The sequence below is a fragment of the Coregonus clupeaformis genome, chromosome 20, assembly GCF_020615455.1.
Source record: "Coregonus clupeaformis isolate EN_2021a chromosome 20, ASM2061545v1, whole genome shotgun sequence".
Taxonomy (NCBI): Eukaryota; Metazoa; Chordata; class Actinopteri; order Salmoniformes; family Salmonidae; genus Coregonus; species Coregonus clupeaformis.
Window position 1 is genome coordinate 61,171,079 of NC_059211.1, and position 16,950 is coordinate 61,188,028.

Sequence of the window (16,950 nt, forward strand, 5' to 3'; positions counted from 1 at the left end):
CATTATCACCTTTATCAGAGGTGAGTAGTGTTCTACACTGCCTGGTGTCAGTTCTCTACTGGGTGGAGTATAGATCAGCTTTCTATTCCCTTAACAAACGGCCTGGAACAGCTCTTGTCCTGTGTATAATGGCTCAGTTAAGCCGGTCTTGGGGAAGTAGGGGTTTGTGTGTGTGGGAGGGTGTGTGTACTTGTGTGGGCACGTGTGTTTTGTAAGAATGTTATGTGTATGTTTCGTTCTATTTGTAGGCCATTAGCAGGAAATTTGAGTCGTTCTGCGGTGTGAGTCTTCCTTTGGTCTATTAATAAGCTACTGTGTGTGTGTTAGTGATAGGAGGGGGATGAGAGAGGAGCAATGGGCACAAAGGAAGTAAGGAGGATTTTCGCAGATGAGCGTGTGATGATCCTCACAGCAGTGTAGCAGATGGTGACAGTGCATGATTCAGCCCCTGTGATGTCCAAATGACACGACAAACCCACGAACACACACACACTAATCAAGAGCAAGGAAGGTATGTGTGTGTTCACTGTTCATTGGCGCGTAAAGGGCCAATCTGTAGACTAGAGGTCTGACTGAGATATCAGCTCCATCACCTACAGAGACCCCACACACTCTGCCACTGACGCTTAACACTGATACACTGTGTGTGTGTGTAAGCCTCAGTCGTTTCACACTGATCCACTGTGTGCCCGTGTGAGTGTTTGAGAAGTCAGATTGCCCCATTGCGCGCTCACACACTAAGAATGGGGTTTCTAAATCATTTCACTATTCGAATAGTATCATTAATTTTTGTTGGATATCTGGATATTCTAAATACTTGTTATTTGTAAAAATATATATTTTAACATACGTTTTTAACCTGAGCACTGCTGCTGGAGGGAGAGAGGCTGGTGCTCTATTGCTCTGCGGAGAGGCTTGTGAGATGGGCGCTAGCGAGACGACAAGTAGCCAAGGCAACGCGACTACAGCCAAGACTAGCTAACTTGTAGCAGCCACAATTTATTATCCCATATAACAGTGCCTGTCTTGACTGGAGGAGCCTAGAGAAGCTAGCTAGCCAGCTTTAGCTAGCTAGGCTATTTGAGGCCACATGCTGCGCTTTCTCCCCAACACCATTCAGATAAAACAGGCGACCTGTTGGTTGCTCGTTGTAGCCTACACCTTCTTCTCATTTTTTGTTAACTTTTAATTCTGTAATTTTATTCCGTCTTTCATTGCATTAGTGAACTTTCACTCCACTTGCTACACACTGAGCCTCTTTGTCGTTTGATTGGCCAACATGATAAACAAGCTACACAGGAGAAGGCTACTGGTCGGCTACCAGTATTTATTAAATATACATTTATATAATTATTTTTATGGGGCGCATGTCATAAAATCTACGTTGAAGTTTGTTTAATTAAATTCATAATTTGAAATGGTATGTCCTTGTATGTAACAATGTCACATGGATATTTTAATTTCGAAACATCCTTCTTGAAAACACTTTTTTTCACAAAAATGAATACTCACAAGTATTTGAATACAAACGCACGTTCGGATATTTGAATAACTGTGCACATCCCTAACACACACCACACATTGGATTCACACCTACAGACAGGGAAAAGCTCTGCTCACCACTACCCCAGTGGATGTGAAGTGGCTTCTAGATGAGTCGTTCATAACTAACTAATCTGGCCCTAAGGTGGATGTTATTTTACCATGTCCCTTTATTGACATTTAGTGTCTGTTTTATTGATGTTTCTCTCTCTCTGTTCTTCTTTCCTCCCCTCCATCTTTCTGTCCCTTCCTCCAGAGCCTAGTTTCGCCGTGACCCTTACCCCCTCGTCGACCCCGCAGGTCACAGGTGACCTCATAGAGCTGGCGTGTCATGTGACCAACATCATCCACCTCCTTGCAGGGGGCCGACTGGGCGTGGCCTGGGAGTACACACCACTTCCTGGTCCACCCGGCGACCGCCCGACAACCACACAGACCACCCTCCCCATTGGTTCCCTGGATGCCCACGGCAACCTGAAGTCTGGGACGCTGTACCGTGACAGGTTGGAGTCTGGTGCCATCGTTCTGACCCGAGTAGAGCCGGATACATTCAAGCTCCGCTTCCTACGCACACAGGTGTGTGTGTGTACCTAAAGCACAATCATTTGTTAGACACACAAGTTTGTATTGAAGCTAGAGCCGCTAACAAGGTGTGTGTGTGTGTCATCAGGAGGTGGACATGGGGGCGTATGCATGCAGTGTGACAGCGTGGAGTCCCTCTAGGCAGGGTGGAATGGAGAAGGAAGCAGAGTACCTCACCCCCCCTCTCACCGTCCGATGGGAATCCAAACGTAAGTAGTGATGAGACTCATTCTCTCGCTCTTCCTCTCCTCTCCTTCCTCCCTCCTTTTTTATTTATCTTTGACGAAACCACCTGAATATAGCAATGTTATTTAATACATTTGTCATTCTGCTATGCTAATTAGTTTTCTCATCACATGTTTTCTTTGATGTGTTTGAGGTAATAAGTGACATGTGTTCTGAATGGGAGTCAAAGCTAGAGGATGGAAAGCATTCCCATGTAATCTTGGCTTCTTTCATGTTGGCCGCTCAACAAACATGGCAGTGGATGTAGAGGCGCCACTGTAGGTCTGACAACAGGAAAGCCTGTACCATGGCACACCACAAGCCTAGAACACACACACACACACACAGACGGATGCATCAGTCTCTAACACACCAGCCATGGCGTCAGTCAGTTTGGCGTGTGAGTGACAGCTATGAGTCCTAGTTCCCACTGTTGATTGAGTCTAAATAGTTCTCATTGATATAACTTCACAACATTTGCCCTTCGGCTTCCAGATTCTCACGAAATAACCCTTTTACACACACACACGCACACACACATACTGAACTCTGTGAACCCCATAATGCTAATTAGATGATGGTGATCTAGTGTAATAGCTACTGAATAGCGATGAGATATGATCAGCATATACCGTAGGGAGTGTGTGTGTGTGTATATATAAAAATAATTTATATATATATAATTTTTTTTTTTCTTCTCCCTCTTCTAGTTTTGACTGTCTTCCTCTGTCCTCCCAGCAACTCTGGGATTCCCCTTCTCTCTCTGTTCTTCTCTCAATCGCTCTCTTCGTCTCTCACTCTCTCTGTCCGTCTCTGTCTGCAGCGCTCAGTCAGTGTCATTGTCCATTCATGAAGTCCAGACTTTCCTACTGATGATCTGTCCACTCAGTCTCTGTGGTTACTACTGACTGCTGGTTGTTAGGGAACAGTAGCTGTGGTTACAGAGCGTCTGACTGTTTACTGTCTGTCTGTAGTCCTGGTTACTCACTATCAAATCAATCAATCAAATGTTATTTATAAAGCCCTTTTTACATCAGCAGATGTCACAAAGTGCTATACAGAAACCCAGCCTAAAACCCCAAACAGCAAGCAATGCAGATGTAGAAGCACGGTGGCTAGGGAAAACTCAGTAGAAAGGCAGAAACCTAGGAAGAAATTTAGAGGAACCAGGCTCTGAGGGGTGGCCAGTCCCCTTCTGGCTGTGCGGGGTAGAGATTATAACAGTACATGGCCATTAAGGCCAGATTTTTCTCCAAGATGTTTACTTACCACTCTGCTAGCCTCTAGCTTGATGGCTTGCACTGCTTCCCTTGCCATTACCTCGGTACCTGGCCCACACTATCACCCAAATCCCTGTTGCTCTCATGGTCCTTGATTTTGGTTGAGCTCCAGACAGCTTTTTTAAGTGATAAGGATGAACACTTTGATTGATTGACTCACTGATTTATTGATTGACTAATCTGTCTCCCTCCAGGTCCGTCTCTAACCGCCGTGGCGAAGCGTGTGCGTGAGGCGGCGGCGGGCGGAGCCACCTTTGAGATGAGCTGTACCGTATCCCAAGAGCACTTGCAGGACCCGGGCTACTCTGTGCTGGTGCAGACTCAGGAGAGCGTGGATGCTGCCACCAGAACTGTCCTCTCTCTCAGTCCTGACTCTGTACTACAGCATGGAGGGGCTACAGATCCTAACCGCAGGTAGAGACACACACACTGTACTGAGCAGTATGTATCATAAGATGAATTAAGTTGTGGTGTCATTACTAGTGAGTTATGTTGAAACTAAACTGGATTCTGGCTCCCAGGGACAGCCTTGTTCTGACTAAGACGGGTCCGGCTGAGTTCTGCTTCCGTCTGGCCGGAGTGCAGCAGGCTGACCGGGGCTTCTACTGGTGTGACATCACCACCTGGACCAAACAACCAGGCCAGGCCTGGACCAAAGCTGTCAGCGCCAAGTCCAACAAGGTCCAGATCAACTTCCAGGAGACTGGTACGAGGATGGAACACACACCCTGACCACCACTGAGTTACATAGTCATATCTACTGTGTCTATACCCACTAGTCTTTTACTGAAGGATACACATGAACTCAAAATATACTCTCACACATTCCCTGCATTGGCCTAGTTGGCTGTGTTTGATCTTAGTGGTAGAGGGGTGTGAATAGTTATTGAAACCCCTACTACTGTCTCTGGGGAGGTAGACTCCTCGTGTTCTCTCTCTCACTGTGGAAAGACACACGCTCTCGCTTACGTTTACATTTGTCATTTAGCAGACACTCTAATACAGAGTGTCTTAGAGGAGCAATTAGAGTTAAGTGCCTTGCTCAAGGGCACATTGGCAGATTCGAACCAGCAACCTTTCTGTTACTGGTCCAACGCTCCTAACCGCTAGGCCCTTCTTCCTCTCTGTGGGGTGGAAGCTTCAAAGTGGCAACCCATAGCAAATCTCTCCTGGACAAATCAGTTAGAAGCCGCAAGGATCCGTATCACTGGCTCTCTTTGTGTGTGTGTGTGGGCGTGTTGGACATGTGTTAGAGGAGACAGAGTTATTTGGATGAGCACCTTTGAAAGACCGGGTGAAGGACCATGTTGGACTGTGTATTAAAGGGTGTTAGGGGTGTAAGCACAGTGAATGTAACCCCTGACCTCTAACCTGTGTGTGTTCCTTCCTGTAGGCCCCTCGTTCGCCGTGGCCATCCGCTCTGACACCACCACTCTGTATCCCTGGGAGACCGGCAAGTTGGTGTGTGCCCTGAGCGTCTCTGGAGCATCCCCCAAGTCAGGTAGGAGACATCACACACTCTCATCAGGTGATGGCTGGATCACAACCTTCCAGTGTTGAGACAGAGTTCATTAGTTTCTTATCAGCTCTCCTGTTCACATCTCTCCATCCTTCCCACATCCTCTCCTCCCTTCCTCCTGTCCTCATCCTGCCTCTTATCACACTGTTCTTTCTGCACTCAATCTATCCCGTTCTCCCTGCTCAGGGAGGAGTGCAGTATGACCTCTTATTGGAAGTTGCTCTGTCTCATTCTCTCTCTTATCAACTCTCTCTCTCTCACTTTGTCTTCCTCTCCCTCCCTCTCTCAGCCATTAGATTACATAAATCTCTCTCTCTCTCTGTGTGTCTCTCGCTCGCTGTGTCTCTCGCTCGCTGTGTCTCTCGCTCGCTGTGTCTCTCGCTCGCTGTGTCTCTCGCTCGCTGTGTCTCTCGCTCGCTGTGTCTCTCGCTCGCTGTGTCTCTCGCTCGCTGTGTCTCTCGCTCGCTGTGTCTCTCGCTCGCTGTGTCTCTCGCTCGCTGTGTCGCTCGCTCGCTCTCTCTCGCTCGCTGTGTCTCTCACTCGCTGTGTCGCTCGCTCTCTCTCGCTCGCTGTGTCTCTCGCTCGCTGTGTCTCTCGCTCGCTGTGTCTCTCGCTCGCTCTCTCTGATATTATCTTTCTATGTTCTACAGTCCAGTCTAACACAACAGAGAGCAGTCAGATCAGAACAGAATTCTGCTCAGCAGCTGTGTGTGTGTGTGTGTGTGTGTTTGTCTGAATGTGATAATGCGATTACGCAAGAGGGGGAAAAAAGTGTCATTTTTCAGAACCTCAGCTGTTGGTGTGTGTGCATGTATTCACATGCATACACACAGTCTCTCACACACGCCTTTCTGTTATTCACATGCATATCAGAGAACGTAATGGAATGTCGTGGTAATTTTATGGGCAGTTGCAGCTTCTTTTCCTGATGGAAGAACATAGCAGTTAGTTACCTACAGGGAGACAGCTGGAAGGCTGCAGGGGAATGGTATTACTGAGCTACTCTTATTGTCTTGGTCATGATGCCTCAAAATGGGTCTTGTGACGCACTATTCAAGCCAAATTGTTACGACTAATCCAACTGATACTAAAACAGATGCATCTCGTTTCCTTAAGGTGTGGCAGTGGTTTGTTTCATTTAGTCATGTGCCGACTGATACGGTATTGCCCAACCCTGCCGTCTGCGGTGTCCTAAACTCACACGTATGTCTTCTTACATTCAAGTGAGTGTGCTGTCGTTTAGTCATGCACCGGATGGTGTTACCCAACTTTTATTGCTGTCTTAGCGCGCACACACACACACACACACACACACACACACCCTATTTATTCTGTGTCCTATTACAGGGGTGGGGCATATTTAATCCCCATATTAATGCTGTTAATGTAGGATATGTGAGGTGCTGTAAAACTGCCAACAATACAACATGAAACCAAGTGTTAGATAGACTTGGGGAACAGTCTAGAAGAATAGCAGAGAGAAAGGAGAGGGACTGGATGGTACATGATGTGACTGATGGTTTGGTGTAAATGTTGAGTAATCGACAGTGATACCCTATATACAACATTTACAGCGCAGGAACAAGTCTGAGCAGGATAATCCCGTTCCTACGCAGCTCCGGAATGGGCCTACCCACAAGACCTAGCGTCACAGAGAGACCATAAGATGACACAAACGGCCTCCTTTCCTTGTTTCCTTTTCCCGTTTCCTTTCCTAGCTGATATGACTGGACAGATGGATTTAAACCATTTCTCTTGGTTTATCATCATGACCTTTTCAGATCAGTGGCCATCAAGGAAATAAATATATATTAGACCATTAGGACACAGCCGGTGTGGTGATTGTGTGAGACCGACAGACTGCATGTGTGTTGGTGGGAATGTTGCACTTGTGAACTGATGCAGTTGAGAAAGCTAGCTAGCCGTTGGCCTGGCGTGTTGATGCCTGTTGACCAAGACTAACGGGAGACGTCAGATGTTCACAACGCAAGGAATGCACAGCAAATGTGTAGAATGCACAGGAAATGGATAGAAGTGTGTCCTTGAGTGTGAGTGGTTGGGACACTAGGATGTTGTCATCAAAGAGTTATGTGTTTGTTTTGCGTGGCGTGGCAGCAGTCAGAGCTGACGAGCAACAGCGGTTTTTCTCAGATGCTGTCGTGTCTCTGTACCCAGAGTACAGAGTGTCTGTTTCCTTAGGGGAGAAACTGAAGACTTTGTCCCTGCTTGTGCTAGTAGCCGCCGTGAGAGGACAAAACATAAAAAGGACAAAAGAAGGTTAAGATCAAGAGAAAGATGGAACATAAAATTGTATGGAGTGGAATATGGACTCGGCCCAGTACTTTAAGCCCACTAAAGAAGCATGAAAACGTCAGACTAGGATTGAACCATCCTTTAAGATTACAGTAGTTCACTGTCTAGTCTCCATCTCCTCTCCTAGCCTGCCCCACAGTATCAAACTAGCCTGCTTAACCCTGTTCTCTCCTAGCCTGCCCCACAGAATCAAACTAGCCTGCTAACCCTGTACTCTCCTAGCCTGCCCCACAGAACCAAACTAGCCTGCTAACCCTGTTCTCTCCTAGCCTGCCCCACAGTATCAAACTAGCCTGCTAACCCTGTTCTCTCCTAGCCTGCCCCACAGAATCAAACTAGCCTGCTAACCCTGTACTCTCCTAGCCTGCCCCACAGTATCAAACTAGCCTGCTAACTCTGTTCTCGCCTAGCCTGCCCCACAGAACCAAACTAGCCTGCTAACCCTGTTCTCTCCTAGCCTGCCCCACAGTATCAAACTAGCCTGCTAACCCTGTTCTCGCCTAGCCTGCCCCACAGAACCAAACTAGCCTGCTAACCCTGTTCTCGCCTAGCCTGCCCCACAGAACCAAACTAGCCTGCTAACCCTGTTCTCTCCTAGCCTGTCCCACAGAATCAAACTAGCCTGCTAACCCTGTTTACTCCTAGCATGTCCCACAGAATCAAACTAGCCTGCTAACCCTGTTCTCTCCTAGCCTGCTAACCCTGTTCTCTCCTAGCCTGTCCCACAGAATCAAACTAGCCTGCTAACCCTGTTTACTCCTAGCATGTCCCACAGAATCAAACTAGCCTGCTAACCCTGTTCTCTCCTAGCCTGCTAACCCTGTTCTCTCCTAGCCTGTCCCACAGAATCAAACTAGCCTGCTAAACCTGTTCTCTTCTCCTCTCCTCTCCAGCCAGTAATTAATAGCTCTATTCCATGGTCCATTACCCACTCACAGGGAGAAGAGACTGGAGAGATCTCCTAAAGGAGTGGTGAAGAGAGAACAGTCTAACTCACTGGAGTGGGGAAAGAGACTCACTCAGGCCATTAAGTCTGGTAATAAAGGGGAGGACAGCTTGAGCATAGAAATAGAATGGGTAGCACAACAGAACAGACATGGGTTGTGTGTCATGGATATGTATCTTTAGGTCAGCCCATAACTCTAAGGTCTACTCTATTTTTCACATTCCACCCAAATATGGCGACACAATAGAATGTATGCAATGTCGTGTCTTGTTGGCATCAATTCCAAATGAGACACCCAATATGGCCGCCGCTCGTCGGACATGGCCCGTTGCTCGTAATTGGAATGGCTGTTCTGCTCGTTGTGATTCTACGAGGTCCATGCAGTGTTTAGTATTCCTGTGTGGTGTGTTGTGTTGTAGCGGTGTTTTATGGCCCACATGTAATAGACTTTGTTCTAGCAGACATCAGTGGCAGTATCCCTGTTGAGGTCTGTGTTCTGGATGCCTGTAGTGTCTCTACCACTGTTGGTCTTTACCTTCTGCTGCTGCTGGAAAAACTAACTCACTCCCCCCTCTGGGGACCAATACATGGAATGAAACAATCAAATGTATTTTATTCCATTCATTTCGATGTGCAGACATTCTAGTTTTATTTCTCCTCAGTGGGTCCTGGTGTTGATGAGACGGGAGGAGGAGGATGGAGGAGGAGGAAGATAAAGGGGCTAGTGGGAGACTGTAAAGTGTGGAAGGAATCTTGCAGCATACGGTTGTGTTGTGGTGGGATCAAGCTTGTTAATGGGAACACTGGTGATGATGATGTATTTGTTTTGCCGTCTCGGTTATTGTTGTTACGCGTGTGGTTCAAAGAGCAGCATATGAGAGGAATTACAGTACACTGGAACAGCTGGGTCCAATCTGAGGCAGTGTGTGTGTGTGTGTGTGCTCGCAAGCATGTGTGTGCATGTAAGTGAGAGAATGTTATCTGCAGTGCCTGGTACAGGGGGTCTTGGCACTTGAAACCAAAGCTCAGGGGAATAGCCTGATCTATGACCTAGCCATACCTCCACTGAAGAAGACCCGTTACATACCTTCTATTTGTTTCTCTAAGGTGTGGCGTTCACCTCAATTCCTCTTTAGATATCTTCTATTTGGGTATTGTAATGGATGTTCATACAGCTCCAGGGATGTGTTATTATTTCAATATCTTCATGTTCTCGCTCCCTGTCCTTTGCTATAATTGTATTCAATGTCAAAGGAGGCAAACAGTGGATTTATAAAGCTTTATAACTTAGTTCCTATCTGAAAGGATATCCTGAGTGGCTCCATAGAAACACCCTACTTTCGATTCAATATAAAAGGCCCAGCTACCAAACTATTAACCCTTTACACTCACAGCCCCTGTCATCCCATATACGGGTTGAAAATGGCAGATTTGGTCATTGATGAGCGCCTCAATTGGATCGCAGGGGCTGTACAGTAACATGTTATATATGACGTCAGAGCTCAGGCTGTCTGCCGTACAGCGCTGTATGAGTTTCAACTGGCAGACGTTATAATTGTGTTTATACAACGGGTGGTTTGGAGTTCCCATTGTTAGAGCCTCTCCTGCCCATACACATGGCCACGTTCATATAAAGTGGCATCGTTTACGTCGTTACCTAGCAACGCACTACCACTACTACTTTTACAACTACTAGTTTTAGCACCTGTAACTCGTCAAGGATGATTTAGGCTACTTTAGCGTAGTAATCTCAGTAATCTGGGGAATGCTGTAAATCTAGAGCAGTCCACGTGTTCTAAAAGATGAGACGTTGAGGATTATAATAAATACCGCGTTGATGTCATACAAGCAAACCACAAGCCCGTGAGTCCAAATGTGGACTTCACATTTCAATTTTTTATTAATGTATTTACAGGATCAACATTTATGTTCGCTATGTTTTGATGTACAGTTACAAGATGGCATGTCATACCCTGGGTTGTTCTGAACAGAATGAGCCTATGTTTGTCGTATTGTGTTGAAAATTTGCCGCAGAACACGCACTTGAACGCACTCGTGACACCAAAATTACAATGTTTGTCTTAAGTGCCTTGTGTAAGCCTAACACTAAGATATACACTGCTCAAAAAAATTAAGGGAACACTTCCCAAGTTCTCTCACGTCACCCCGCTCCTCCGCACACTCCACTGGCTTCCAGTTGAAGCTCGCATCTGCTACAAGACCATGGTGCTTGCCTACGGAGCTGTGAGGGGAACGGCACCTCCGTACCTTCAGGCTCTGATCAGTCCCTACACCCAAACGAGGGCATTGCGTTCATCCACCTCTGGCCTGCTGGCTCCCCTACCTCTGCGGAAGCATAGTTCCCGCTCAGCCCAGTCAAAACTGTTCGCTGCTCTGGCACCCCAATGGTGGAACAAGCTCCCTCACGACGCCAGGACAGCGGAGTCACTCACCACCTTCCGGAGACATTTGAAACCCCACCTCTTTAAGGAATACCTGGGATAGGATAAAGTAATCCTTCTACCCCCCCCTTACCCCAACCCAAACACAAAAAAAATTAAACATTGTAAAGTGGTGATCCCACTGGCTATAAGGTGAATGTACCTATTTGTAAGTCGCTCTGGATAAGAGCGTCTGCTAAATGACGTAAATGTAAACAACACAATGTAACTCCAAGTCAATCACACTTCTGTGAAATCAAACTGTCCACTTAGGAAGCAACACTGATTGACAATACATTTCACATGCTGTTGTGCAAATGGAGTAGACAACAGGTGGAAATTATAGGCAATTAGCAAGACACCCCCAATAAAGGACTGGTTTTGCAGGTGGTGACCACAGACCACTTCTCAGTTCCTATGCTTCCTGGCTGATGTTTTGGTCACTTTTGAATGCTGGCGGTGCTTTCACTCTAGTGGTAGCATGAGACTGAGTCTACAACCCACACAAGTGGCTCAGGTAGTGCAGCTCATCCAGGATGGCACATCAATGCGAGCTGTGGCAAGAAGGTTTGCTGTGTCTGTCAGCGTAGTGTCCAGAGCATGGAGGCGCTACCAGGAGACAGGCCAGTACATCAGGAGACGTGGAGGAGGCCGTAGGAGGGCAACAACCCAGCAGCAGGACTGCTACCTCCATCTTTGTGCAAGGAGGAGCAGGAGGAGCACTGCCAGAGCCCTGCAAAATGACCTCCAGCAGGCCACAAATGTGCATGTGTCTGCTCAAACGGTCAGAAACAGACTCCATGAGGATGGTATGAGGGCCCGACATCCACAGGTGGGGGTTGTGCTTACAGCCCAACACCGTGCAGGACGTTTGGCATTTGCCAGAGAACACCAAGATTGGCAAATTCGCCACTGGCGCCCTGTGCTCTTCACAGATGAAAGCAGGTTCACACTGAGCACATGTGACAGACGTGACAGAGTCTGGAGACGCCGTGGAGAACGTTCTGCTGCCTGCAACATCCTCCAGCATGACCGGTTTGGCGGTGGGTCAGTCATGGTGTGGGGTGGCATTTCTTTGGGGGGCCGCACAGCCCTCCATGTGGTCGCCAGAGGTAGCCTGACTGCCATTAGGTACCGAGATGAGATCCTCAGACCCCTTGTGAGACCATATGCTGGTGCGGTTGGCCCTGGGTTCCTCCTAATGCAAGACAATGCTAGACCTCATGTGGCTGGAGTGTGTCAGCAGTTCCTGCAAGAGGAAGGCATTGATGCTATGGACTGGCCCGCCCGTTCCCCAGACCTGAATCCAATTGAGCACATCTGGGACATCATGTCTCGCTCCATCCACCAACACCACGTTGCACCACAGACTGTCCAGGAGTTGGCGGATGCTTTAGTCCAGGTCTGGGAGGAGATCTCAGGAGACCATCCGCCACCTCATCAGGAGCATGCCAAGGCGTTGTAGGGAGGTCATACAGGCACGTGGAGGCCACACACACTACTGAGCCTCATTTTGACTTGTTTTAAGGACATTACATCAAAGTTGGATCAGCCTGTAGTGTGGTTTTCCACTTTAATTTTGAGGGTGACTCCAAATCCAGACCTCCATGGGTTGATACATTTGATTTCCATTGATAATTTTTGTGTGATTTTGTTGTCAGCACATTCAACTATGTAAAGAAAAAAGTATTTAATAAGATTATTTCATTCATTCAGATCTAGGATGTGTTATTTTAGTGTTCCCTTTATTTTTTTGAGCAGTGTATATTTTAGAACTTAGCTAGTCATGTTGGCAATGGAACAGGCTTTCCAACGATGCCCACCTGAACCACATTGAGATTTAGAATGGGCCATTTTTGGATTGTTCCAAACAAAAAACTACAAGTGTGCTTGCTTCAGTTCCTCAATGGCAAAGCTAGGCAAGCACCTTTATTATTTGAAGGCTCTTTCGTTGATTCATAAAAGTGCATTGAAATTACTAATAGAACTGTGCACATTCTGGAGAGGTGTGGCCACTTGGACACACCAGGTAGACCTCTCACTCAAAAACGTCTAATATTTTTTTGTTATGTTGCAACTACGTCAGAATTTTCATGAATATTTGGTATTTTTGGCATATGTTAGGATTAGTAAGGTGTTCTTTTTATGTTTTTTTGAATCTGGTTTTATTGCTAGTTTGAGTTACCTAGGGTGCCAGAGTTACATGTAGTCATGGCTGTATTTAATACTGTGCGTTTCCCAGTCTCTGTTCTGGACCTGGGGACTGTGAAGAGACCTCTGGCTGCATGTCTTGTGTTGTCCTGATGAGTGTCCAAACTGTGTGGCAACTGCTTGAACAGACAGTTTGGTACCGTCAACACATCAATACCTCGCACAAAGACCAATAGTGATGCAGTCAATCTCTCCTTAACTTTGAGCCAGGGGAGACTTACATGCATGTTACTGACACTTTCCCACGACTGAGATATCAAGAAGGCAGAGCAACGCCCTATCATGGATAGACCCCTTCCCATTTTAGCAACTATTCTTATGTTACTGAATGTATCCAGAGGATTTCTTTATTGACAAATGCTGCAAAAAGTACTGTAAATGTAAAATGCACATGAAATGAAGTGTATAATGTTTGGATTCAGTCTTGTCTGGTGAACTGTTATGTCCTCACCTTTGGTCAGATCATTTCCCCATAATCTCCAAACTCTTCCCTTATCATTGCTACCATGGTTATGCATATTTTTTTAATATTTATTCTGTTAAAAACATTTTAAATGTGGCCCTATCCATACAGGCCAATTTCCACGAGTGAAAAGGGTTAAGACTGACAACAGCACAGCTACCAAACTATCCCGTTAACACTAGCCAACAAAATATCCCTTTAAGATTATCGGCCCAGCCACCAAACTATCCCTTTTGAGATTGACAACAGCCCAGCTTCCAAACTATCCCTTTAAGACTAACGTCCACTGACCAGTCCTCAATTAGGTCTGGAGTAATCGGCCTGATTGGTCCATTAGTCCAGAGGCCCTCTACGTTTAGGCCCGTGTCACATCCAGTCAGCTCTAGTCTCCGGACACCGAGTTTGTATCCGTGGAAACTAGTGGTTGTTGTGCACTCCGTTCCATCTCCATAAATATAGATGTATCCCTTCCTGCCTTTCCCCATCTTATTCATCATCATCATCACCATCATAATCATATTTTTCACAGAGTAGGCCTTGTATTAGCAGTCTTAATGGACATTAAAAAAAAACTGAGAAATCTTCAGTTAGTCACGCATTGATGTCAATGGGATACTAAGTGAAAATGTTACTTAAAGTTAGGATTCACCCCATGGTACCGGATTTATTTATTTATTTATTTATTCATTTATTTATTTATTTATTTTTACTTCCAACTCTTGTGTGGAGAGAACTCTGTATTGGTGGTTAAGATGTCCAGTAATTAGAGGCTGCTGGACAGGATATCAAATATGACTAGAGATGTCATACCACATTCTGTGTCACTGGCGCTGCTCGCTCGCTCTCTCTCGCTCTCTCTCTCGCTGCTCTCTCTCGCTGCTCGCTCGCTCTCTCTCTGCACGCTCTCTCTCTCGCTGCACGCTAACTCTCTCGCTGCTCGCTATCTCTCGCCGCTCGCTCGTACTCTCGCTGCTGCTCTCTCACTCTCGCTGCTCTCTTGTTTATCTCTCTCTCTCTCTCGTTCTCTCCTTTTCTTGTTGCTCACTCTTTTATTTATAGTCTTTCTTCTCTAGTCTCTTCTTCTTTATCTTTTCCTCTTGTTCCTTCCCTCTTTCTCTGAGATGTTCTCTAAAGGTGGCTGTAGACACACACAGTATGGATGTGTAATCTGTGTGTGGGTGGAACAGTAATGATAGTCCCCTTTAGACACATTAATGACCAGTTAAAGCTGCTCCTCTCTAGACCTCTGCTAAGAGCCCTTAGTACAGATACACAGATATATGAATACATGGATAGAGAAATAGATATATCCATATGGAAGATGTATACTGTATTCTATGGTCTCTCAGAGATGGCATGTCTATTCACATTCACACAATTCTCATTGAGACGGTGGCAACACCAGACACTAACTGTAGGTTCAGCGATAGACTGATGAAACCTTTGGCCTCAACCATATGGAAAGGATTTCTATAAAATACTTGGCACAGAGACTTTACATGTTCTCCTTCCACTTCTGTCTCTGTCTCCAGTCTCCCTCCCCCTCTCTTCCTGTCGCTCTATCCAGTCTCCCCTCCCCCTCTCTTCCTGTCGCTCTATCCAGGCTCCCCTCCCCCTCTCTCCCTGTCGCTCTATCCAGACTCCCCTCCCCCTCTCTTCCTGTCGCTCTATCCAGGCTCCCCTCTCTTCCTGTCGCTCTATCCAGGCTCCCCTCTCTTCCTGTCACTCTATCCAGGCTCCCCTCTCTTCCTGTCGCTCTATCCAGGCTCCCCTCTCTTCCTGTCGCTCTATCCAGGCTCCCCTCTCTTCCTGTCGCTCTATCCAGGCTCCCCTCTCTTCCTGTCGCTCTATCCAGGCTCCCCTCTCTTCCTGTCGCTCTATCCAGGCTCCCCTCCCTCTCTTCCTGTCGCTCTATCCAGGCTCCCCTCCCTCTCTTCCTGTCGCTCTATCCAGGCTCCCTCCCTCTCTTCCTGTCGCTCTATCCAGGCTCCCCTCCCTCTCTTCCTGTCGCTCTATCCAGGCTCCCCTCTCTTCCTGTCGCTCTATCCAGGCTCCCCTCCCTCTCTTCCTGTCGCTCTATCCAGGCTCCCCTCCCTCTCTTCCTGTCGCTCTATCCAGGCTCCCCTCCCTCTCTTCCTGTCGCTCTATCCAGGCTCCCTCCCTCTCTTCCTGTCGCTCTATCCAGGCTCCCCTCCCTCTCTTCCTGTCGCTCTATCCAGGCTCCCCTCCCTCTCTTCCTGTCGCTCTATCCAGGCTCCCCTCCCTCTCTTCCTGTCGCTCTATCCAGGCTCCCCTCCCTCTCTTCCTGTCGCTCTATCCAGGCTCCCCTCCCTCTCTTCCTGTCGCTCTATCCAGGCTCCCCTCCCTCTCTTCCTGTCGCTCTATCCAGGCTCCCTCCCTCTCTTCCTGTCGCTCTATCCAGGCTCCCCTCCCTCTCTTCCTGTCGCTCTATCCAGGCTCCCCTCCCTCTCTTCCTGTCGCTCTATCCAGGCTCCCCTCCCTCTCTTCCTGTCGCTCTATCCAGGCTCCCCTCCCTCTCTTCCTGTCGCTCTATCCAGGCTCCCCTCCCTCTCTTCCTGTCGCTCTATCCAGGCTCCCTCCCTCTCTTCCTGTCGCTCTATCCAGGCTCCCCTCCCTCTCTTCCTGTCGCTCTATCCAGGCTCCCCTCCCTCTCTTCCTGTCGCTCTATCCAGGCTCCCCTCCCTCTCTTCCTGTCGCTCTATCCAGGCTCCCCTCCCTCTCTTCCTGTCGCTCTATCCAGGCTCCCCTCCCTCTCTGCCTGTCGCTCTATCCAGGCTCCCCTCCCTCTCTGCCTGTCGCTCTATCCAGTCTCCCCCTCTCTTCCTGTCCCTACATCCAGTTGTAATCTGCTGATGTTAGCTATATTACATATAAACCCAATGAAGTGGTTTAATATGATCCTGTCCTCAGATGACCTGGCCTACGAGGTGCGTTGGTACCTCACACGGCTGAGAGGGGGGAATGAGGGCACCCTACTGGCCAGCGTGGACCGCTTCGGTTTGGTCAAGAAGGAGGCGCGCAACGCCAGCAGTGACGTGTCCCTGGAGCGCACGGACACACACACCTACGCCCTGAACATCCACGCCACCCAGGACAGCGACAGCGGGGAGTACCACTGCCAGGCCACGCCCTGGTACCGCTCTGCCTCCACGGGGGCCTGGACACAGGGGGCAGAACTCACCTCTACCAGGGTGTTCCTCACCGTACGGTTCCCCAGTGAGTAACGGGGAACTCTCTCTCTCTCAATTCAATTTCAATTTAAGGGCTTTATTGGCATGGGAAACGTATGTTAACATTGCCAAAGCAAGTGAAGTAGATAGTAAACAAAAGAGAAATAAACAATAAATATTAACAGTAAACATTACACTCAGAAGTTCCAAAATAATAAAGACATTCTCTCTCGCTCT

General features: G+C 47.6%; 1 protein-coding gene across 1 annotated transcript in view; it reads left to right on the forward strand.

The window, feature by feature from the left end:
- The window catches only part of ptgfrnb (prostaglandin F2 receptor inhibitor b), a 39,001-nt gene that overhangs the window by 19,703 nt on the left and 2,348 nt on the right, over positions 1–16,950 (forward strand). The window contains exons 5-10 of the mRNA XM_041871944.2: positions 1,799–2,118; positions 2,213–2,333; positions 3,824–4,043; positions 4,151–4,335; positions 5,023–5,130; positions 16,454–16,759. Coding sequence (XP_041727878.2) covers positions 1,799–2,118; positions 2,213–2,333; positions 3,824–4,043; positions 4,151–4,335; positions 5,023–5,130; positions 16,454–16,759 — 1,260 coding nt within the window. The remainder of the gene's footprint in view (positions 1–1,798; positions 2,119–2,212; positions 2,334–3,823; positions 4,044–4,150; positions 4,336–5,022; positions 5,131–16,453; positions 16,760–16,950) is intronic.